The following is a 24,492-nucleotide window of genomic DNA, read 5'->3' as shown; positions in this document are numbered from 1 at the left end:
GCTCCTGGATTTTATGATATAGGTTCCAGTAATCTAATCAACTCAATTTGGATTAGGAAAAATGTGTCTATGTCATGAGGATATTATGAACTGTTTCAGGTACTGTGCTGGTCCCTTACATGGACATTGTTGGTGAGACGTCAGGGGAAAATGCCACTATAACACTGTCACTCAAGAACACACCAGACTCTCATTGGGTCATTCTGGATCCCATTAACCAGACATTGTACCTGAATGTTACGGGAAACAACACATTGGACAGGGATGTATGTATTTGGTTTGTACTTCTAGAACAATGTGTTATTGCTGTGGTAAACATTTCCATGAATCCTTATTCTTTATTCAAGATAATTTGTAATAGAGAGCTAGAACAGATTGTGTCCCTTTATTATGCTCAAGGTTTTAAAAAGTAATACATGTATACATTCACTCACACAAGTTCATTGAAAATTTCAGTCATTTGTCTATGATTCCTTCTATTCACTAATGATCTGATTATATTTTTCTTGGCTAATGATTTTTTTCTTGGCTCTTACTGCTATAATGATGGTGTATATATGTACATATCGCTCTTCCTCTGTTCTCTTCTCAGGGCACAGCTGGTAATAATGGCATCACATCACTGAGGGTCACAGTGGTCTGTGTCAGCAACACGTGGGGAACAGTAAGTTACTTCACAGTGGACAAGCCATTCCAATTAATTTGTTTCAAAATTGTCTTGGAAAAGGGAGGATGCAATGTGATGAATTGTGATGGCCAGGAGTCGGGATAGATGTTTGTTTCTATTTCATCAGTTGTGTCATATATTATTTGTAGGAGCAGAGAGTCTGTGGACTGTAAGCTGAATGTTTTGTAACATCATGTAAATTTGCTGTTCATGGTGCTGAACTGTGTGGTGTTATTAAATATGTGAGTGAGAGATAAAACAATGATTTTTACGGCACCGTTACAGATTGAACACCCAGTAACAGTTGTGGTGACAGATTTGAACGACAACGCTCCCCAGTTCCATCCTGACTCTTACTTTGTGGAGGTGAATGAGCTAACTCCAGTAGGGATCACCATCCTGGATGGCTTCTCTGTAACCGACTTGGACGGTACCAACGAGATCAAGTTCAAGATTGTTGAGAATGAAGATGATCCTGTAAGTATCCTTACAACTTTACTTTGCTCTGCTCTCCCAGTTTAGCCTATTTTTTGGCACCATATTTGTAATGAGGACTGGATGAGATTATGCACCTGAGACTCTTTCTACCAGCAAATACTGAAAGAACTTTTTACCTGTATTGAAAAATGTACAAGAGAATATTAAGACTTTCTTGTATAGAAGTCATCATAAATGTGTCACAGTGAAAGTATTTGTATGTAAAACTTGAGCATGTTTGTCCTGTTTTCCCCAGGTTGCAGATGAGTTCTTCAACATTCCACTACCAAAGACTGGGGCAATTGTTGTTTCTAGACAACTGGATTATGACAGTATGGCGCCACCCAGACAATATCGTCTGAAGGTGGAGGCCTGGGTAAGATTTTATGACTACTTCTGCACTAGTTTTATGTACTCTGTAGATATTGAGGTCCCGAAGAAACATGGTGATTTTTGGCATTTCAGCAGTATCTTCAGGAAATGCAGCAAAATAAATTGATGGCCCTGTGCTGTATGTGGTATGATTCATCTACATGTGTCACTAGTATCAACAGCTGCTGTCCATTGTAGGATTTAAGCCTGTATGGTTTTTACCAACTTCTATATAAATGGGGTGGGCAGCCCCAAAACAAAACCCCAAATTATTCAGGTCATCCAGATGTATTGTTTTATCTGTATAGGACACAGCAGATGAACAGGACCCCAGCAAGAACACAGCCCACACCATTGTGACAGTCAACATCACGGATGGAGATGACCTGGGACCGTTGTTTGAGCCTTGCTGTGACCCTGTCACATACATGGCTAATGTTACAGAGAAAACTGAACCGGTAATGTCTTCAGCTATTCTTGCAAGGCCACTTCATAAAGTCAATGTTGATTGTATGAATGTTATTTCCATACTCATTGATATTGATTTTTACTTGATTTCCTTTTTGTTATTTAAATTTTTGCCTACTTCTCTTAGTGTAGTATTATATCACATAGTATGTTACCTAGCATAAACATATGAATAGTATTACAGTTGAATAAAGAAGGATATAACAAATGTTTACTGTTCCATAAAATATTTGTCGTAGTCTTAAGTTGTAGATGCTTTTCTTCAAGTTCAAAATTTCCTTTTCAGGCATTACTAAACCCCATCCCAGTCAGCCCCAACAGCATCACAGCAGTAGATCAGGACAAGAACATTCAGCCAGAAGAGGAAAGACCCAACATTGTCTACAGCTTCTTTACAGGTGATGAGTTAAAAATGATACTAATACTGATATCAAAAAATAAAGTACGTAATGACAATGATTACAGTGGGAATAAAATTTTAAAAAATAATCTGGTGCAATATGCTACTGCCATTTATTTGTGTTTCAGAGGAGCTCATTTCTTTGCATGATGTTGGTTGCAGGAAATCCATCAGTTTACAGAGAGTACTTCTCCATAGACAACTCCACTGGTGAAGTCAGCCTGCAGAGAGCAGTCAACAGAGAGGACTACCAGATGTTCAGCATCGTTATCAAGGTAAATTAAGAACTCAGCTGAATAAGTCGTTCATGATTCACACATCTGTAGTAAATCCTTATTTGGTCATATGTGCAGTTAGCTTATCTGGGCATGAACATGCAATAAAGAATATCATAACGATTATTATGATGTTAGTAAGCCTGGTTGATTATCATGTGTTGAAACAAAGTTCTGGTTCCCTTAAATACCATTTACTGATAGAGGCAAATTTTTGTAATAATTTTCAATCTTAGACTACTGAATGTTATTGATGTTTCTTTTCCTCCCACAGACAGAATAGGACATTCATTATTCACATCTGTAGTAAAACCTTGGTTATACATGTATATGCAATTAGCCCATCTGGGCATGAAGACACAATAAAGAATATTAAATTATTACAACATTGGTATGCTTAAAATGATAGAGGCAAACTTTAAATTTGTAATAATTTTCAACCTATTGAATGTTATGCTATTTGTCCTTCCACAGGCAGAGCAGGACAGAAATGACCCAAAGCCAGCATACGCTGACCTCCTGATCACAGTACTGGACCTGAATGACCACACCCCACAGTTTGAAGAGCGGGGGTATGTGGGGTTTGTGGCAGAGAACACTGTAACTGGTACAACTGTGGTGACCACACAGGATGGGGCAGAACCACTGGAGATAAGGTACATGCATCATCTTATATTTGGAATCACACTGAAAGTTTCTTTACTGTTTTTGGCACATCGGCAGAACGCACTACGCCTGCACTAAACATAGTTTCTGTTGGATGTTTGGTCAATGTTGCATCATAATTTTGCCTGTTGCATAAGATTTCTTTCCTAATACAATATTTGAAAACTACAGACAGGATGTCATCCTTGGATACACAAATATGACCTAAAGAAGATGTCCTGCTGAAGTACTTTACATTATAAGTTGGCGCAGTACTTTCTGCCAACATGCTGGTGTGTTATGCGAAAGGGCAGTTATACCGGCTGTACAGATGCTGACAAAAGGGAAGATATGGCTTTCTACTTGAAGTGTGATGACTGAAAGTTGTCCATGAATAACTGCAGGGCTGTGGATCTGGATGGAACAGAAGTGATGTACACCTTACTGAACCACACTGACAAGTTCCGGCTCAGACCGGTGGGTGATGTGCAGTACCTAGTCATCACTCAGAGTCTGGACTGGGAGGAACAGGATACGTATGAGTTATCTGTGAGTACATCGGGTTTCTTTGAGTTTATTTGCTTGTTTGTGTTAAATAGCTGGTACATAGTTTGAGCTATTCTTGCACTGGTTGTTACAGAGAAGACAGATGCTATATACAGTATTTACATTTACAGGTTCACTATATTTGTACTGGGGAAATTCTCTAGCTCTTTTCTACAAGCACAATGAACAGTGGACTATGGCTTATGTCCTGGCCTAAGAACTGTGACCCTTTCAGGTGATGGCCAGTGATGGTGAGTTGACCAACACGACTACAGTGGTGGTGACAGTGGTAGACAGGAATGACTTCACCCCACAGTTCCACCCTCCTGGTCCCTACATCACCAGACTCAAGGATGACGCTCTAACTGGGCATGTGGTTTATGAGGTGAGAAAACAGTGTGCTCAATACTCACTTTGATGTTGTGTCAGTAATTTGTTTTCACCTAAGGCTGATTTGATTATGTGTGGATGACATCCTTTGGGTATCCCAAAACTAAAACAAGCATATGAAGAAAAAAAGTTGCCTTCATTTTCAAATCTCAGTAAGGTTGAACAACAGAATGAACATACAGAGCATGGTGACCAAAACATGACACCATCAATGAATCTGAACTAAGCTATTCATGAAGTATGTTCCCCACACTACAGCTGAATGTGACAGACAGTGACGGGGGTGCGTACGGAGAAGTTACCTTCAGCATCCTGCATGTGACGAACAACGGTCAGAACAAGTTTGCTGTGGACGGGCGGAACGGGACGGTCACCCTGGAGGAGGAGAGTCTGCTGACTGGGGAGGTGTACACTCTCACAGTCATGGCCGCTGATGGGGCTCCGCAGGATGAACGCAAGTATGGAACTGATGTTATTTTGTATTTTACTCTCTCTGCAGCTTGTGTTGTTTACAGTATACTATCTTTAAAAGAAAAATCTGTCTACCTCAGACTCATGAGAGACAGATGGACAGAGCATGATGCTTTTCATTAGCTAATAGTGCAATACTGCTTCACTACATCTTGCATATTGAATATACCCCCCCCCCAGGTCTTCTGTCACTACTCTGGAGGTGAGAGTCATCCCAGCAAACAACCAGAGCAGGCCGACCTTTGACCCTGCCAGGTACTATGTCTCCATCAGTGAGGGAGCTCAGATTGGCACGTCCCTGACTACAGTTCATGTAAGTCTGGATTTTCTGTACCTCAAATATGAGCAAGAGAATTGTCCTTATAACACTTACATGTATATCAGCACCAAGGACAGGTATTGCTGCAATCAAGTAGAGCAAGCTTTGTACCTCAAATGAGATCAAGAAAAGTCACTGAATATTAAACACCAATAACATCTGATCTATCAGCACTAAGGACAGACACTGCAGTTCAGAAGAGAAAGACACTGTTAATGTCTTCCACTCTGAAATAACTTTTAGGTCCCATATTTGTATAGGAAACGGTAAGACAGCAGTTTATGGTTTTGCATTGCAGGCATTTGATGCTGAGGGGGAACCACTTCACTTTGTGATTGCTGACGGGAATCCTAACAACACTTTCAACATCTCCAGAAAAGTGTGAGTTTCCAGTGCTCAACACAAGAGCATCTTTTCTATATTTTGTAAAGAGGATGTATTGAATACTTTTTTAATGTTGTATGGCCTCAAAATGACATAGTATAGTCATGTTCTAGAGAGACAGATACTTTTGACCGAGAAATTCCCTTTGAAATCATTTTACAGATGAAAGCTGTCATTTAAAACAGCCTGAAGTGACAATGCTTCCTCATTAAAAAACATGTCACTGAGTAGAGTTAATGCTTTCCTCAATATCATAATATCTTGATATCAGAATATTGGTGTGTTACAAAAATATGCTACTGATTAGGGTTAATGATATCATAATATCTGTTTTGATGTTTAGTAATGTCCTAAATGTCTTTTTCTTCTCTGTCTGCTTGCTTCTAATACAGAAATGCCACAGAGGAGTGAGTAGGGACATGCTGGTTATTTCTATTTATTAACCCTACTATACACAAATGCCTGCTTGTGTCAAAAGTTTTGCTGTGTGATGTTGTTGCTGTGTTCTTGTATATTTCTGCTCCTACAATTATATAACCTACAAACTAACACAAACTACCATGAGTGTGAAATATATGACTTGAGTTCTGGCATCTCAAGGAAATAAGCCAGATTAACACCCTTTTCATTTTGTGCCTCTTCTCTTTCATCTGTGCAGTGAATGTAATTACCCTTCTTGTTGTAATTGTTTGTCTGCCACACCATTAGAGTGCACAATAAGTCTGTCATAGTTGGCTGTCTTTTCAATAAATGAAGTCATTTCTGCATTGTGAACAGTTTTCCAGTCCTGTAACAATCATGTTTTGTGCTATCACAGAGGACAGATCATTTTGAACAGAGAACTTGATAGAGAAGATATCTCAGAATACACCCTGATTGTCCTGGTGGATGATGGGAATGAAAATGGGGTAAGTTGTTGTTGAATGAATTTCTATCAGTCTGGTTTAGTCCACTAACTTTCTAGTAGATTTATTTAGCAGTACATATTATGCAGGCATTGTCTTTGTATAGCCTACAAAAAGCTTGCTATTATAAAGACATACTACGAAGTCACCATTATATTCGTATCATTCTAAACTCCCTTTTCTTTGAATCAGAACACAAGAAAATAATATCATATTTCTCTTGTTTACAGACAGCGACAGCTACAGTAGAAGTTGTTGTGACAGACATCAATGACAACAACCCCATCTTCAACTCCTCCTTTCCCACCGAGTTTACAATTCAGGAGGAACAGGACCCAAACCCACCTGTATACATCGGAATGGTGGAGGTAAGTGTATACAGTCAAACCTGCCCAAGTTACCACTTTGTTAGTGATAACAGCACCTTTTCCCAGTCCCTAAATTTCCCTCCATATGTGCAAGCTCAAGAAAGCCACCTGGTGCCCTGAGAGGCTGAGTAGCCTTCTTGGGCAGGTTTGACTGCTAGTGCTTGTATCTTTATCATTGTAAGATTATAAAACCAATGTGTGAACAACATTCTGCAACAATTAAGATATGTGAAGTGAAATAAGTCTTCATCATACTGTGAAATGATGCACTCTTTAATAGAATGATTGATCTTACACTCTTTCACACTAATGAAAGTCTGCATTATGTTGTTATTCTTTCTAGGCCACTGATGCTGATATCGGAGCAAAAGGAGAAGTAGAATATCATCTAGTATCTTCAAGGTAAGTACATGTAATTAAGACAGAAGCCTGTTTATGATTGTTAGGTCCTATATTGTTGTATTGTTAAAAGTCAATTCAGTCTTTTTACTACAAGGCTGATTTTGAACAAATAATGATGCTGATTTTGCTTTTGTCTTGTAGTTTTGAAATCACTCCTGAGGGAGCTATTTACGCCACCCAAAAGCTGGACAGGGAGGAACAAGACCAGTACATCCTAGTGGTCACTGCAAATGACAAAGCACCAGATGGGAGAAGCTCCTCCATAACTCTCACTGTAAATGTGACAGACATTAACGACAACAGTCCTCAATTCCCTCAAGATCTATATGAAGTCGTGTTGGACGAAAACGCAAACGTGACCGTTCTTCTAACTCTGCAGGTGAGATTACAACTGAGTTTGAAAATATGTGTATCTTCAGTATATTAGTTGTATTCCTCCTGAAATGTAGGTTCTTCAAAGTTTTGAAAGAGACATTTCAGGCAGAATCCACTACCAGAACCTCAGTAGCACCCAGTCACTTCTTGAAACATCTATTTTCAAAATATATCCAGTTGCTTGAGTAACTGGTATCTTATTACCTGGATGTCTTACCTTCATTGACCCATAATCCAGTAGTGTTTTTTTTTCAGTTGGTCAGCAAATACTGTACAGTTATCCTATCTTGTTGTCACTGGCCTTGTATATTTTTGTACACGTATGAAACCATGGCTTTCTTTTTCAGGCCACAGATGCTGACCTGGACCCCAGTCTGACCTACTCCATAGCTGATGGAGACACCTCCCTGTTTACTGTTGACTCCACTACCGGGCAACTGTCCAACCTACAGCCTTTAGACTATGAAGTGGGCCATGAATATACTCTTGTAGTACAGGCAGATGATGGTGAAAATCAAGGCAACACCACAGTCGTAGTGGCCGTGAATGTAAGTGGTGTATATAATAGTGATTCAGCAAATTGATACTTTGTGTAAGCTATTTTCATTTTAGTTATTTTGTGGACAATTTCACATGATAGAGGAGAAAAAACAGTATAGAGCATAATCATATATGTCTAATGTATTTTATTGTATCTGATTGATTGATGAATCTCCTTGCTGCAACGTACATGATTTTGTACACCTATTTCTTTAAATATTAAAATAGTTTTGTCAGATGTTGACTCTTGTGTCTGTTATCTGTCCCTGCAGGACTTGAATGAGTTTGGCCCATTGTTCAGTCAGGATGTGTATTCAGCAGAGGTGCTGGACAATGCTGTGGTTGGCACCAACATCACCACTGTAAATGCCACTGACAATGATGTGAAGGTTTGTGAAGTTTATCTGGTAGTCAATGTTCCATGAAGGAAGGAAGGAGAGTAGGCTTATACATGTATAACATCTGTGACAACCAATTTTATATTTGTAATTTGTCTTTTAAACAAGAAATATCAGACATATTGGAAGTATTTTGGAGTTTCATGACCTTCAAGTTCACCCCATTAGATGTGTCAGACCTTTTGTCTGTCAATCTTCCCCACCCTCATACTGGTAACCTGTTCTCTCCGAAGTTCACACTATTTCCTGTGCCTGACCTTTTTTGTCATTCTGCCTGACCATCTTTCCCCCATCCATGTGCTGTCAACCTACTCTGTCTGGACAAGCACACACACAAACCCACAGAAAAAACCACCCAAAACAATACTTCTGAACCCAGAAGTACTAATTAAACTGTTCCTTTGTGTTGTTTAGTCAACTTCCTGCACAATCCTTGGTTTTATCATCGCTCCAAATGAACCCCACTGTTCCTTTGTTTTTTTCAGGGCACCCCATCCTCCCAGGTCCTGTACAGACTAGCTGATGAGGACAGCATGGCTGCAGGCCTGTTCAGGGTGGACAGAGACACAGGTGTGGTCACTACAAGGGTCAACCTCAGGGAGTCACCAGGGGACACATATCAGGTACTGCATCCTCTGCTAAACTACACATTATTAGCAATATGCAGTTCTGCCATGCAGATGTGCTTAACTTCCTTGTATGTAAGACAAAACCACTAGGTTTCCAGGAGGAGATCATCCATATATCTAACTTGCTGTGTCCTTGTCATTGTTATCCCTAGCTGGTAGTAGAGGCCTATGATGGAGGTGATCCTGTCATGTCATCACAAGCAACAGTCAGCATCACGGTGCTCAGCTCTGACACCCGACCCGTCTTTCAGAAAAACCTCTATGAGTGAGTATTCACGGGAGGCCACTAACTTTTTAATGGAAATACTGGCATATAATTTCCCAGTTATAGTGGACCATCCAAACTGCTCATATGTATTCAAGTCATATCAACTTACCAAATGAATGTGTTTGAGGGTTCAACATTGATAATCAGCATGTTATGGAAATGTTTGGGAATAAGATCATCTGAACCATTTACTGAAATAGAAACTTGCCTGTTTCCTGCCAGAGTGCCTTCCCTTAGTGAGAACACCCCAGTAGGAACAGATGTTGTGTCTGTGTTTGCTGAAGGAGCAGCAACATACAACATAGAGAGGGGCAATAATGCAGGTAATGTGTTTTATATGTGTGTGCATGTGTGTGTGTGTGTGTGTGTGTGTATGCATGGGTATGTGTAATACTATGTATATCACTTTTTATGTTGAATATTAAACAGCACTATGTATTTTAGATGTAATTTTTAAAATTTTATGAGGAAAATATTCACTAGTGAATGTAAGTCACTGTTTTTTTTTCCTCAGGAATTTTCCGGATAGATTCAGGAGGTGTGGTCTATGTGAATAAGACCTTAGATCATGAAACAGTCGTGTCCTACAGACTCCTTATTAGGGCATACAGTGATGAACCACTGAGGAAGAGGAGGAGAAGGGCCACAGAGGCAGATGGTAAGGAACATTGTTGGGAAACAAATGCATGTATTTGCTATGTTAACTCCGTTTCTTTTGTTTTAAGGTACAATGTAGTCAGTTTTGGTGTGACCAACAGAAGGATGATAGGTGCAGGTGTCTCTGATTATGTCTCAAGAAGTTTCTTGGTTTTGTCTTGTAGATCCTGACTATGCAGAGATCCTCATCACCCTTCAGGATGAAAATGACAACCCTCCTGTCTTCACTCAGGAGGAGTATATCACAGGTGGGAGATTCAGGAGCTTTGTCACTACAACTGTAAATTTCTCTGTTTTCTTACTTCAACTGTTGAAGTTTTCAATATGTTTTCATGATGAGGTTTAAATGGAAGGTAAAACACGTTAATACATGTATTTTTATCTCTGTTAACTCAGGAGTCACTGAGAATATTGGCACATTTGCAAGTATTCTGAAGGTTGAGGTAAGTTTTGTATTTAATTAATATTTCTTCTTAATATAGAAACTTTGCTGACTGTACAAAAGTACAGAGACTCATCAATTTTAAAGATTGTGAATGGTAAATGAAAATCCAACATAAGTACAAAGTTGATTCAAATGTATAAAACCTTTGTTGCATAGGATTGTTTGAAATTCTGCACTTATTATCCAGTTGTATTAAATGTGTAGTAGTAGCAGAAGTAGTAGTAGTACCCCAGTAGTAGTAGTAGACCATCTAACAGTTTGCACACATTGTTTGCCAGGCCACAGACTCTGACAGTGGGAACTTCAGTACTGTCCACTACTCACTCAAGCCATCTGGGGAGGAAGATTACACAGGCAATTTTGCCATTGAAGGGTCAACAGGGGTCATAAAGGCAGCAGTACCCTTTACTGGGAAGATGGGGAAAGTACTGACAGTCACTGTAGAGGCATCTGATGGCAACAACATAGCATCTGCTCAAGTTTTGGTAAGTATGTGTATATGTATACTGGTAAAGGGTCCTACTGTTCTTTGTGACAAATTGTTTCTGCATAACCTTGATATGCAGACATTAGTTTTTATCAACAACCATGACATTTAAGGGGTGAATATCCAGAAACAGGAAGGACTCCATTTAATCAATTCTGACTTCCAAGCACAAAACTATTGTTATGTAAGCTAACAAGTTATGTGATGCAAACAGTTAAATTGAAGTATTTTCAAGAGTATGTTTGATATGTCTAAAAATTGGTTTGTTCAAACAGGTTGCAGTAATGAGTGAAGACAATAAAGTCATCTTGGTGGGGAATGCACCAGCAACCATGGTGGACGAAAACCGTGACAAGCTCCTAAGGTATGATGTTCATCTTAAATTTCTTTTCAAAGCTTTTAGCTCCAGCCAGTTCTCTTGGAAGATTTGATTTTACAAATAGATGATACCAACATTATGTAATTCATTGGCTGAAAGAGACAGTATGTCCGAGATAATACTGATCACAGTAGTTTCAGCACCAAGGAGAGGACCAATGTAGTATTTCTATGCCAGGTAATAAGGTGTAGGCAGAGTAAACAGCCATCAATTTCAATACTTGAAAGTTTCAACTTGTTGGGGAGACTTACCATGAGCATGGCAACTTACCATTTTTACCAAATTACATACTGTATGTTTGTATAACCATTCTAGCCTGCTGTCCAACATCACTGGAGGAGTTGCAGTGATTGACAACATCAGCCCCAGTGTGCAAGCAGGCACTGTGGATGCCACAAAGTAAGACTTGGATCATATTTACACCTTTACATGATATGTTTCATATCTGTCTGTCTGTGTAATGGTGTACCTGTACATGCATATTTCATATCAATTTTGTATAGTATTTCCTGACCTAATTAATACCTTTCCTTTTCCAGGACGGAGGTGGGGTTCTATATATTAGACAAAGAGACAAATCAGCCAATGTCCAAAGAGAGAATATTAGAGTGAGTACTGTTAATCATGTCTCCTCCTTCCTTGTAAAATTTTATTTCTGCTCTAATTGTGAATTCAAAACTTTGACATCCTGTCACCATGGTAACTGGTGCTGTAGCAGACACCCTGTGTTGATACCGGTAGATTACATGTTGCAAGTGGCAGGACAGAGTTGGAAGGGCTGGTCACCATACATATATGTGTGTTGTAGTAAATAAACAGAGCAGTAGTTTGTTAGGCCAGACTGTGTGAAGGTAAACATCTTGCATTTGCTTTGCAAATATTACTTGTCTAGTTTAGAATCAGTTTTTCATTGTCACATTTCTCTTTTTTTTTAGAATTTTAGCATCCAAAATGGATGAAATCAACAAGCTGTTTGGCAGCTTCTTTCCTGGAGATGAGGTGTTGGAGGTCCGTGCCCCCGAGGAGAGACAGGTCATGACGACCAGTCTGTCGTTCACTGAGGGAGCGCTCATCGCACTCGGCTGTCTTATCTTTCTGGCCAGTGTGGTGGGCATCATAGTCATCATCATCACATGGAGACGGTAAGGAGGGATCCGTTTAACTGAAAGTGACTATGAGAGTCTGAAAACTGTTCTCCAACTCAAGGAATTACAGAAATTTTCTACTGAAATGCTCTGTCATAATAATGGCACAGGATAATAGCTTTTTGGTAATCTTGGAGTAACTGGGGGAGACACTAGTGATTGCAATTAATTTGGAGAGAGAAATTGGGACAATGTGCATGATGACCATTAAGAAACAGGATACTGAAAATAAGGGAAGACACTGGAAAGTTGAAAAATCTGATTATCACTAACTTTCAGCACCAAGGAGAGTACCATTCTGTATTATTATGTCAAAATACATGGCAAAGCATTGCCTCCTGATTGACATTCTAATGTATCAATGCAAAGAATTGAAGTTAAATCAAATTTCCCAACTTCCCAATGTCTTCCCAAATTGAAAGGGACCAGCTTTATGGTTGGGTCAGTCATTAACATTTCATGGTCTTCATACTTCTGCTGAATCCATCCATGTTATCCCACTAACATTCCCCTCCCGCCATCGCAATGCTCAGCAACTCTGTTCAACCTGTTGTGTTGTTGAAGGTGAGACAACAAAAACAAAGAAAGCTTGTTTTGGATAGACTAAAAAAAGCATGATACTGTGTGGGTGATAAATCATTCATTAGCTTTAATAGTCCAAGAATAGTTTTAATGCATTGTATTGTGTTGTGTTGTGTGTATATTGTGGATCCTAACTGTGCCTTATCAACCTTGTGAATGTTTTCAACCTTACATGTCTACATGTTAACTAGTAAGCTGCTGTAATTTTGTAAGTTAGTGAAATTGTAGATTTTTAGTGCCTTTCTGAATCTGAAAAGACCAATGTAATCTGACCGAATAGAAATAAACCCTGGTAGAAAAACTAGACCAAAGAATGAAACAAGAAAATCTACGATTCCTTACAACATTCTAGGCGGAAGAATGCTCTGATGCGGAAGAACAGGCTGTTATACATTCCCAACTATAATGCGTATGAGGAGCTAGATGGCACGAACACCAAGTATGTTCATATTTGCTTTATGTTCATATCATTTCTTAGCTTCTGTCTTTGTATTTCCCAAAATCACACACATTTAAGACATCATTTTTGTTCTTCATCTCTTTCTGTTTAGGCCTTCCTTATCTGTGCTGTCATAGCTTTCTTGTGAGCATCTTTCCCCACTACCTTCTCACAGTTTGTTTACCAACCTTTGTAGTTTTCATTTTACTATAATCTGTTACTGTTAACCTCTCATTGTTTGATTTTCATGGCATTACAAAAAACTTTCAATCTTTACCAAAAAAGCTATCTTTATTCTCAATACAATTTTTTGTCAGACTTAGATGGTATTAGTTTTTTGCACTCATTGACATATTTACTTCATCACGAAAGAAAATCCTTATTTTACCTCATGAACATTTTGATTGTGAGACAATGATTTGATGTGTACTTAATGTGACTAAATGTTTATTTCAGTGGTGGAGTACCATATCTCAGGGCCTACGAGTCACAGGTAAGTTAAAGATTTTGTTGTCATGAACTTATATGCCAGTGGGAGGTATGCCTTATTTTTCAAAGTGAATATTTTTATGTGTTTTATTGAATTTAGACCATGGGCTTAATTCTTTTACATCTCAAATTGTTTGTAGTTTCTTTCTCACAATTCAGACTTTTGTCTCTGATTTGTTTGAATAAGTATTGATTGATTGATTGATTGACTGATTGATTCCTACATTATTGCAGGAAGTAGCGATGGAGATCCCAGAGGGGACAGACCCCAATGAGCAGGATGTAGTGTTCCAGGCTGAGGACGGCAGCTTCTATGCAATACAGATGAGGAACCCAGTGTTTGACAAAGGGTGTGTATGGAGCACATTACTTTTCATTATGTTGGATTTGGAAAATCACTAGGAATTTTCTGATGTAAAGTGACAATGTTATGAGAATGACATGTTTTGCTTCACCTGCAATATTAACATTTAAAAAAAGAGAAGAGCCTTTGTTCCAAGTCTACCTCCCAGAAATATTGCATCCTCGCTCCATTCTATGCTTTCCTCTTGCTTCTCAAGTTATCCTTTTAAACCACATAAAACTTCATGTAAATTATGACAACAGTACATGTGTTAACAGTACATTGTGTATTTGTCCCTACCTGTATCATTTCACTATTTTTCTTGACATATATGAACTTTCCTTACTCATTACCTCTTCTCTGTCTTCTACTGCTCTCTGTCCTTCTGCAGACCTCTTCTGTACAGCTCTCTTGGTAGTGGGTGGTCTATGCTTTACGAAGCTGACACTCCGACCAGCAGTGGCACTTACACTTACAACATTCCCAAGATCCCCTTCAGATGTCGCCGTGTCCCCGTAACTGTCGCCCCTCTGATCAGCTGCCATCATGTCCCAATGGCTTCTTCTGAAAGTGTGGACACCGACTTTGAGAGTGCCAACGTGCCACCTCCCTACCCTCCCGGTCCCCCTCCTGACTTCTTCGACAGAGACAGCATAATTGCTATCGATGCAGATGCATCAAGTAGTGAAGGAGAAGACAGTCCTGTTAGCCTCTTTTCAACCAGTAGCGGACCACTGTTAACGGTGCCACAGAAGTACCATGTGCCCATAGGGTGTGTGAGAACGCCGTCTGGAAGTTTCCACAGCCCTCTGAGTGGCCAAACACCAACCAGTGGAAGAACGTCCTTTTCCAGCCACCCATTGCCATCAAGTGCCACTTACTCCAAGTTTGGTGGCCCATCCATTCCTTCTTTCCCTACCTCTGGGTACACCTCTGTTGGGGGCACCCCGATCCCTTCTATCCCCTGTAGCACCGGCACCCCATTCAGCAGCCCTGCCCGCTCTGGTATCTCCCAGAATGCACCACCCCCTAGTACCACTGCCCACCTCCCCAGCAGGAGAGAGTTCAGGACAGCCCGGGGGGTCCCGGTTAGAATCGTACCTCTCACTCTGGCATCCCCCGTTCCGAGAAATGGACGGAAAAGTTCTGAAAGTGGCCGCTCAATGTCGTCGTCTGCCGGTGACTCGTCATCTGCAGAGAGTGGCGGAGACTCGCCCAGACAAGGACGGCCGAGGAGAAGAAAATCTTCCTTCAAAGAGATTGTAGATAAAATGTCAGGCATGTAGACAGTACCGGGTGAGAACTGATAGATTGTAATCTGTGTTTGCATGTGATGTTATACCGCCTTGTAATTGAAATATACTTTAAAATAATCTGGTACATGTACTGTACTACTAGTGCAGTCATTTGTCCTAGGTCATTGTATGATTTTGCTCTCATAGGTTTTTTTAACAAGCTAGAGCCAGCTACTGACCTTCAAAGATCTATCAAAATGCTATGGGTTTTGCAATGTGTTTGGCAGACACAAACTAAAGAGGGCTGTATCTCTGGTGGTGAATTTATTGATCTGCAGGACTATATAACATTATGTGTAATTTCTTTGCTGTCTGTAAGCTGTACACTGATATTATGCTTCTTCTACTCTTTTCCCTCTGCTGTCTGGACTTGTTCTTGACAGGAGAAGACTGAGATTTGCAGGTAAATTTTGTTGTTTCTTGGTACTCACAGGGAAAGCTGGTGATGGATGCACATTGAGCAACTATCAATGTACTACTGCATGTATTACATGTGAACCATGACTAACCACTCACTCATTTTACAGCATTGCACATACTGTTCCATTTGCAAAGGGCTGGTATTTCATCACAATACTATTATAATAGATGCAACATAACACTGCTTACTTTGAATTTGAAGACTTTGAGCCACTGAGAAATATAAGTCCACTCTATAAAATTTGTAGAAGAGATTAAGTACCTTGACATAGATGAAAGCTTTAAAATCACATAGACATTTCAGCAGAAAGTTGAAACATAACTCTGCAGAAGGCAGATTATGATGTAACTTTATCGCATGTTTGATCTCTTTCCCTCAGATCCTTTGTGGACAACAGGAGCGAGCAACGCTTGATCTCAGAAGACGAGCCACAGATCACACCGTATGATGAAGTTGCTGATGTGGAGGTTGAGTCCACAGCTTTCAGGGGCAGCCATGATGTCCAGCTGAACCCAGCAACAAAGTACCAATCAACCATGATGAGCACCTTCAAGGCACCAACAGCTGAGGATCTGGACATTGTCCCGTATGAGGGTCCAACGTCCCAACCTCAACAGAATAAGCAGTCTACCCCCCCTGCCGGTCAGGGGGGTGACAGACTGAAGGGACGTCATGATGCCCAGGGGGTTCCCATCACTCTGCTGTGAGGATTAACCTTCAGCCTGCTATGGTAGCCTTTTGGCACCAAATTTGTGCTGGTCAACCGGTTAGGCAGTAGGGAGACGTTTTTAAAAAGAGTAGATTCACATGATGTGTCAGTATGTATCAAGTGGCTAAAGATTGACGGAACAATTTCACAAAACCTTCCAATAGAACACAAAGATGCTGTGTGCTCTCAAGCTACAATTTCAAAGAAAACAAGTGATTAGTCTGCATTGTACTGAAAGTGTTGTACCTCAGCTAGTAATTCTATATGTGTAGTATAAAAAGTGTACATGACTTGTACAAGTGCTGAAAGATGTGCCCTGTATCTTATTGTACTCCTCTGGTGCCATCTAGTATAATGATTGCATAGAGAAAGATGTATATTAGATGTTACTATAGGTAAGTTACCGTAGCTATTGTTGTTATTTTGAGGTTAAGCATGGATATTGTTCACCGTACTGTGTGTATGTCCCTGGTGGACAGAATTTTATAATGAGTTGTTTGCAGAGTATAGACTATGGTGTGTATCCATGTCTCTTAATTATTCTAAGGTTTGGGTCCAAATTGCATTATGCGTACCAGTGACACCAATATACATTGTACAGACTGACTTTTTCACTCTGGAGAGGGTGTTCCAAAATCAAGGCAAACAATCTCAATTTTAAGTAAATTTATGGAATCTTACCGTTTGAAATATGGACAATGGTATAGAATAACTTTGAAGCAGTTAAGCTGACAGAGCTAATGGAACACCTTGAAGTTCATGAAATCACTGCAACATGAGAGAATGTGATTGTAAAACTGTAAAAAAAAAATGTTCTAAAATGAACCATGTAACAGTAAATTAGAATACCCAGCTAGGAGTCTCCAGACTACAAGTATGATACAGTATCACAGTTGTCCTATGGAACCAGCATTTTCCATCAAAATAGCCTTCTGGGCTCCCTAAAAATTCCAATTCTTTTCATGAAAATTTTCTTCTCACAAAAGATGGATTTATGAAGTAAGGCCTGTGCATTTGCCAAAAGCTGTAAGTATATTAAAGTCTGTGATACATGTATTTGGAGTGTGTGAGTATATTGTGAATGTTCTAGTATCTTGTTGCCATTATGTGACCAAAGAGGTATGCAATAGTCACAATGTGGAGGTAATATTGTAATTGAATTGAGCAAGACTGAATAATGTGCACGTCTGTTTAGTGTTCTTGTAGACATGTTTACATATTGTAGTAAAACTGAGTTAGTACATCAATCTGCAAGAGGGTTTTTTTTCTCCTATATATAAATGGTAGCATATCACTTTTTTATTTCTTCTTTGCTTGCACATCATCAGTATTATTAAACTGGAAAGAATTGATACCTAATTGATAACTAATTATACTCTTTGTCTCTCCATATGTGTTGAGTGAGAGTGGATGACACCCAAGCATGCATGAATGTTTGAACTTAAAAAAAAAGTTTGCTACAATGCTGTAAATCCTACAAAGATCCTGCAGGGTGAGCGATTAATAAAACAGTGTCCCCCAAACTTAGTGGCAGATGGTTTGACAGCTAGGAATATAATAATGTAGCTGCCCAATATCTTCTTCAAGATGGTGGGAAAGGACAATTGGTGTTAGCCAGCAGAGGACAGTCATCATTGAGCAAAAGAGCACACTTCAAGGTCAGTTCACAATGATGGCAGAGTCAGTAACTTTATGACAGTTAAGGTTACATGTATTATCAGCAGCCGGTTAGAAATAGGTCGTTTTAAACAGTTAAGGTTATATCAACCGAAACGCTGCTATATAAGATGAGTTCAGTTCATCTGAAAAAGAACATAAACCTTGAAAACCCCACATGAGCCTTTTGAGTTTGCCAAATGACCCTAGCACAGTCCTGGATACTAATCTCCAAGCAGATTCTGTGGGGCAAGGGTAGTGAATACAACACTGTGCTTATCCCCCAAGCCCAGTGCAGGCAAGGTTGACAGCACTTCCCGGGCACAGTTCTGGACAGTCAGACTGTGTCCAGTGCCCGCTCAGGCACAGAACTGGACAGTCACGGTTCCGAAGTGGACACAACTGCTACTTTACAGCTTCTTCCCTCAGCTCAGAGTCAAACATGATTGTGCTCCCCTCGGAGACCGAGTGGTAGCACCCAATGGTGACCCCAAAGGTAACATCCAAACGCGAAAGTCTTTAATGTATTACATACACATACAAAGATAGAAAATACAATGTATGTGAATAACATAGACCCGAACACATATTTCTAATATCTTGCTTTTTGTATGTTTTATACTTATCTTTGATAATATACTAGTACTCACGAGGATTGTAAGTTACTTGTTGATGCGGTTTGGTGACCCAAGACAAACGCGGAAGTGGAAGAAAACCGCAACAGTTCCAGACGTCATTCTGATACTTTCGGTGAATATTTAAAACCTTAGGCATATTAAGATGCCCTTTTAAGCTATAACATTGTAGCATGGTCCCATGTTATTGGAGACAGTGTTATTTGTGACCAGTTTCTTTGAATTTACTTTCTATGGACTGATAAATTTGCATGCATTCGAGGGCGCCTCTCCCTCTCTATTATTTATATACCAGTACTACTTACTGTCGTTTCGTCATAATTTTGATAACGAAAATGACATTATGTTTTTTGTTCGAAAGCTCCTTTCAATATGTGTTACACGAGTTTGTGTAGTTATAGCATCACTCTGTAGGATATATCGTAACGTTTTGTGCTAGTGTTACTAAGTACAGTGTAACAACAAACAGGAGGTATTTGCATATCACATGCAACACTGCCATGCCAACAACCTACTTTTTTGTTGTACACAAATTAAAGTGTGAACAACATGGAGCCATGACGTCACTGCCAGTCCACTCCGAAGACCTCCAGCTTCCCGCCAGCCTGACGCGGACCTACACGTCCAAGGTGCACGGCGGGGACATCCTGCGGGGGCTGAACGCACTCCGCGCCGAGGACAGCCTGTGCGACGTCACGCTGACGGCGGAGAGGAGGAGTTTCCCCGTGCACCGGGTGGTGATGGCGGCCCTGACGGACTACTTCCGGGCCATGTTCACAGGACCGCTGAGGGAGAGCAGGGAAAACTGTATAGAACTGCTGGGGGTCAGTACTCAGAGGCGAAAAGCAACATTCTGTTTTAAATAACATGATATTGATTAATAGTGCAAATTATGCATTTTTGAAGGTTACTACATTTTGTATTTTTCAATTTCCCATTCTGTCCTTTTTGTTTGTTTGTTTTGTTTTTGTTTTGTTTTTATTTGTTTACCCAGGGTGTACATATCGCCACTAAGGCGTTTTTCAATGTGCCCTGCAGGCATACATAAATAAAATATACAAGAAAATAACAGATATAACAAAATGATAAGTCAACTTATAAGTACAAATTAAAGTCAACTTAGTACAAATAAAAGTAAAAGTACTATATAATGCCGCAACTCAGTAAGGTGGTAATAAAACAAACTTGTCAAACCAAGAGCCACAACTCATAGTAATTAAGGCAATAATACAAAAACAAATCAAGGAAATAACAAAGGAATATAACAAAGGAATTTGCATATCAATGCCTCAAAAACTTGTCTTGAGCCTAATGTCAAATTTGATTGTCAGTTCCTGTTGAGTGTTGAATCATTGGACAATCATTGCTAATATGAATGATTGGTTTATAAAGTGCTGTAGATAAGTAACATTAAACAATTAATGAAAATGATTGAACCATCATATTTGCAAACTCAAGCTTGACATTGTACTTAACAATAAACAGATGTAGTCAAATGAATCCACAACTATGACACTAATAACTGTAATGTATGTCATGCATAGTATAAAGCAATAACTTAAGGCTTTTTTCTCTGTCCCCTCACCTGTGCATGACCAGGTGACAGCTGTAGGTCTGCACCATGTGATTGAGTATGCGTACACTGCACAGGTGCGCATCACACCTGACAACATACTGGACGTGTTGGAAGCAGCCAACCATCTACAGGTCGGTGGCTGAAAACTTTAATAAAACCTTGTCTTTACTTTCCTTAAAGAAATGTTGATATACAGCGGTTACATTTTAATGGTGTTGAATGGCCGAGTGGCTAGACATGAGATTGAGAGGTGACAGTTTCATTCCTTTTATTCCAGGCTATACATTATGTACCTGGGAAGGACTAAGTTTATACAACTTTTCTCACCCCAATCCAGGTACCTAACTTTGGTTGGGGAGGTACTGGTAAAAGATGGTGGAAGGAGAGGGATTATATTCAGCTTTACAATAGCGTGCCCTAGACACAGTGGATTAACAGCTCACAATCCCTATGGCCTTAAGAAGCCTAGGAGACAACCATAACTTTTTACTATGGTTCTAAAAGTAATGCTTTCTGGATCATCTTCCACCACCACTGTGCAGGTGAAGTCCCTTATTGACGTGTGCTGTAACTACCTCCGTGAAGGATTGGAGCTGAAGAACCATCGAGCCGTCCTCGCCATCGCAGACGCGTGCGGTCTCACTCACCTCAGGGTTTCCGTCGAGAGCCACATCGTCAAAAACTTCCGACTGTTCACAGAAGAGCCGGAGTTCATGGAGCTGGACTACATGAAACTCTGCTCCTTCCTGGCCAGGGATGATCTGGAGGGCTGTTGGGAGCTGTCTCTGTTTGATGTGGCGGCACAGTGGCTACTGAACAAGCCAGAACGTCTACAGTATGCACGACAGGTTTGTTGGTCTGATTTTCTGTGAATACTTTCATTAGGTTGACAAGAGACTGTGGAAGAAGGTTCTTTGTTCATCATCTTGACAATATGCATATAGATGCACAGTATTAAGTGACACCAGGCTGCAATACGAATCAGAAACAGTCATTGTTGCCTTAAAGTTGAGGAAGGTGAGACAGATGATACATCAGATGTAAAAACCCATTGTTCTTTGTGCCATGATTACCTTTCCTTTGTAGCTCTCTCCTATCTGCCATTCGAGCTTATTTAGGACGTCACAGTGTTTAGCCATGCCAACTTAATCTAAAGAAGGAAGAGGTAAATGCTGAATTAGATTGAAGTTGAACATGGAAACTGTAATAAAATGTCTGTACCTTGAGTGTATGTTATGTATGTTGTCATCTTGCTCTGAAGTGCTGGATAGCCAAGAAAATGAACTGAATTAAACGGCCTCAATTAACACTTTGCAGGTGATGGCATGTATCAGGTTTCCCCTGATCAGAGAGGACCTACTGAAGGAGGTGGTGGAGTCTCAGTATGACTTCATGAAGAGAAACCCCACCTGTGAACCACTGCTGGAGGAGGCTAGACAGTACCACAGGTCTGTCAGCTTTCTTTTTAACCTTCAGCATGCTAGGGTAGCTGTTTGACACTGTATTGGTTATGGGGTTAATAGTAGAAGGGAGAAGGTTAAGAAAAAAATGTTTGTTGAAACAGTTTCTGGCTGCAGTCAGTCACTCTATTTCGTTTCACTGTGTCTTCATGAAGGTTCTCAGGTTACCCATTCCATTACAATTGATCTACTGACAAATAAACAAATTACTGTAACATTATAGTAACGTCCTGATGCAGCCAGCCTTGCAGACAGCGCGTACCCGGATCAGGAACACGAAGGAACACATGCTGGTGGTGGGCGGGGAGGGCGACTTGGGCGTGATGGACAGCGTTTTCGAGGTAGTTATGGAAGCCAGGGTTAATCGTTGGGACCGTCCAACATTACCCAAGGCTATGGCATACCACAGGGTTGCATCACTAGACAACTTTGCTTACGTTGTGGGTGGACAAAATGCGGTTAACCACCCGGTCGATCTCGGACGTTCGGGAATCAGCGATGTTTTCCGGTTCGACCCCAGGAGAAACGATTGGACGCAGGTGACGTCGTTGACAGAACTCCGTACAGATTTTGCCCTTGTGGAAGCCCAAGGATGTCTGTACGCAATTGGAGGTCGAAATCAGACCGAGAACTGCCTGTCATCTGTTGAACGTTACGACCCCAAACAGAACCTATGGTCGAGGGTCGCGGACTTACCCGAGGCACTCCACGGCCACGCAGGATGTAAACTTGGGGGGAACATCTACATCTCAGGAGGGTTCTCTCTACAGCTTATGATGAGAATAAGCACAGTCTATAGGTAGGACTTACATTTGTGTTAAGTTTTATTGTGTACATGTATCTATTTTTATGGGTGAATGTTATTTTGCTATCATTAATGCCTAGTGTTATTCTTATCATTCATCCATCCATCCATCCATCCTTTACCTGCAATTTCTGTTATGATACATGTACATGTCTCCTTCCCACAGTACCAGGAGTGTGATTGTTGTTGTGAACCTTACGCAGGTATGACATTGACGGAAACTCTTGGCACGAGGAATCCGGCATGGTAACCAGGAGGGCGTGGCACAACATGGCGGCAGTTGGGAACAAAATGTTCGTCCTGGGTGGGAATGAGAAGAACGCAAATGGAGAAGAGATAGACCTGAAGCTAGTGGAGTGTTACAACCCTTCCACACGACAGTGGACTGTGATGGCCAACATGCCTGTTCCGCAGGTCCTGTCTGACCTTGTGCTTGTAGATGAAATTGTTTGAAATTTTTTCAACCACAAACTTAAAACACTGCAAAAAAATCATTTCCTCTTCTAGGAAATTAAGTCCCCACTAAAATAAATGAATTTATAGTGCTTTATTACCCCGAGGTAACCATCATTGTAGGTCTAAGGATAGTTGTTGTTGTGTTTTTCAGAGTGAAAGTTCATGTCTCGTGCTGGATGAGAAAATCTACGTGTTAGGCGGATACCGGTGGGACACTCAGCAGTTCCTGTCAGTCATCAGCCAGTTTGACCCTGCCAAGAACGAGTGGTGCATCTGTAACCACGGCCTGCCCGAGCCGCTGTCAGGAGTCGGCTGCTGTACCATGGTGTTCGAAAAACGCTGGTGGCAGGAGAACCAGGAGAACTCCGACTAAATACAGCCACACAAGTTCTCTCCTAGTATAAAGTTAAAACTTTTGATCCAACACAACAACTCACCTAGAGCAAGGACGCTGTTGTAGAATGTCCTAGCCTAGATCTTTCGACCAGTCACTCTGGTCTTCCTCAGTAGACTGACCCAGTGAAGCTTATCACGTGGCTTCTTTGAACTGTGACACTGGGTCAAAGGTATCTGGTAGACGATGTCGCCCCCATCGCGGTTGAATAAAGGGTCATGGGACCTGATGTTCTCTTGGTTGTTGGCCATTTTAACCTCCTTCCTGCTGACTGTCCTAATTGGCAACAGTCCAACTTGGTGATCCTGTACATACTTTTCCTGCCCTTGTTGGTAGGGATAGCCATTTGCAATAATATTGGTAGGGTGGGTGTATGAATGCTATAGCTACAACTAATTTTGTAGTAGGCTAAATGCTCTGTTTCATACTGGTGCAGCATTGCATGGGGTGGAGGAGAGATACGGAAAAAAGTTGGCACCTTGCTGATGCAACAATTAGAACTCATGTACTGTAACTCCAATGCAATGTAACATTAAACTGCAATAAGCCGTAACAAGGCTAGAGATGCTGCTATGCTCTACAAGTGTATAAATAGTATATTTTCAACTCAATAAAGGTGAATCTAAGGTCACAATAATAAAAAATAAATCTTTCATGGCTTTACTCCTTCATTCATATTTTTTATACAATAGAACTTGTTTTGGCCAAGGAGATTGTATTTTTGTGACATTTACAATGTGTTTGGCACAAGGAACTGAATTCAGAAAGTTCTAGCCTGGTTACCAAACCTATTATAGCTCCCGAGTCCTACATCCTCTCC

The 24,492-nt window shown here is 40.5% G+C and overlaps 2 protein-coding genes across 2 annotated transcripts in view; both read left to right on the top strand.

The window, feature by feature from the left end:
* LOC109478954 (protocadherin-15-like) overlaps nt 1-17,962 on the top strand; it is a 32,269-nt gene extending 14,307 nt beyond the window's left edge. Inside the window, exons 5-40 of the mRNA XM_019780773.1 lie at nt 100-266; nt 593-664; nt 953-1,144; nt 1,401-1,520; nt 1,825-1,974; nt 2,271-2,382; nt 2,547-2,659; nt 3,134-3,315; nt 3,709-3,853; nt 4,086-4,235; nt 4,499-4,698; nt 4,892-5,024; nt 5,329-5,411; nt 5,807-5,821; nt 6,232-6,322; nt 6,550-6,687; nt 7,031-7,089; nt 7,231-7,468; nt 7,812-8,012; nt 8,277-8,393; nt 8,888-9,025; nt 9,184-9,296; nt 9,522-9,622; nt 9,814-9,957; nt 10,121-10,204; nt 10,353-10,399; nt 10,680-10,886; nt 11,164-11,252; nt 11,583-11,666; nt 11,807-11,875; nt 12,203-12,409; nt 13,347-13,433; nt 13,890-13,926; nt 14,157-14,272; nt 14,657-15,538; nt 16,361-17,962. Of these exons, the coding sequence (XP_019636332.1) occupies nt 100-266; nt 593-664; nt 953-1,144; nt 1,401-1,520; nt 1,825-1,974; nt 2,271-2,382; nt 2,547-2,659; nt 3,134-3,315; nt 3,709-3,853; nt 4,086-4,235; nt 4,499-4,698; nt 4,892-5,024; nt 5,329-5,411; nt 5,807-5,821; nt 6,232-6,322; nt 6,550-6,687; nt 7,031-7,089; nt 7,231-7,468; nt 7,812-8,012; nt 8,277-8,393; nt 8,888-9,025; nt 9,184-9,296; nt 9,522-9,622; nt 9,814-9,957; nt 10,121-10,204; nt 10,353-10,399; nt 10,680-10,886; nt 11,164-11,252; nt 11,583-11,666; nt 11,807-11,875; nt 12,203-12,409; nt 13,347-13,433; nt 13,890-13,926; nt 14,157-14,272; nt 14,657-15,538; nt 16,361-16,688 (5,411 nt within the window). The 3' untranslated portion in view covers nt 16,689-17,962. The remainder of the gene's footprint in view (nt 1-99; nt 267-592; nt 665-952; nt 1,145-1,400; nt 1,521-1,824; nt 1,975-2,270; nt 2,383-2,546; nt 2,660-3,133; nt 3,316-3,708; nt 3,854-4,085; nt 4,236-4,498; nt 4,699-4,891; nt 5,025-5,328; nt 5,412-5,806; nt 5,822-6,231; nt 6,323-6,549; nt 6,688-7,030; nt 7,090-7,230; nt 7,469-7,811; nt 8,013-8,276; nt 8,394-8,887; nt 9,026-9,183; nt 9,297-9,521; nt 9,623-9,813; nt 9,958-10,120; nt 10,205-10,352; nt 10,400-10,679; nt 10,887-11,163; nt 11,253-11,582; nt 11,667-11,806; nt 11,876-12,202; nt 12,410-13,346; nt 13,434-13,889; nt 13,927-14,156; nt 14,273-14,656; nt 15,539-16,360) is intronic.
* Nucleotides 17,963-19,489: 1,527 nt separating this feature from the next.
* Nucleotides 19,490-24,327, top strand: LOC109479060 (kelch-like protein 13). Its single transcript, XM_019780938.1, has 7 exons — nt 19,490-19,805; nt 20,581-20,688; nt 21,100-21,405; nt 21,875-22,005; nt 22,241-22,816; nt 23,026-23,236; nt 23,430-24,327. Exons 1-7 carry the CDS (start codon nt 19,539-19,541, stop codon nt 23,649-23,651), a joined length of 1,821 nt encoding a protein of 606 aa, XP_019636497.1. The 5' UTR covers nt 19,490-19,538; the 3' UTR covers nt 23,652-24,327.
* Nucleotides 24,328-24,492: the final 165 nt, after the last annotated feature.

This window comes from Branchiostoma belcheri, unplaced genomic scaffold (genome assembly GCF_001625305.1).
Source record: "Branchiostoma belcheri isolate BF01 breed outbred unplaced genomic scaffold, Haploidv18h27 scaffold106, whole genome shotgun sequence".
NCBI lineage: Eukaryota > Metazoa > Chordata > Leptocardii > Amphioxiformes > Branchiostomatidae > Branchiostoma > Branchiostoma belcheri.
This window is presented reverse-complemented; position numbering and strand designations above follow the sequence as displayed.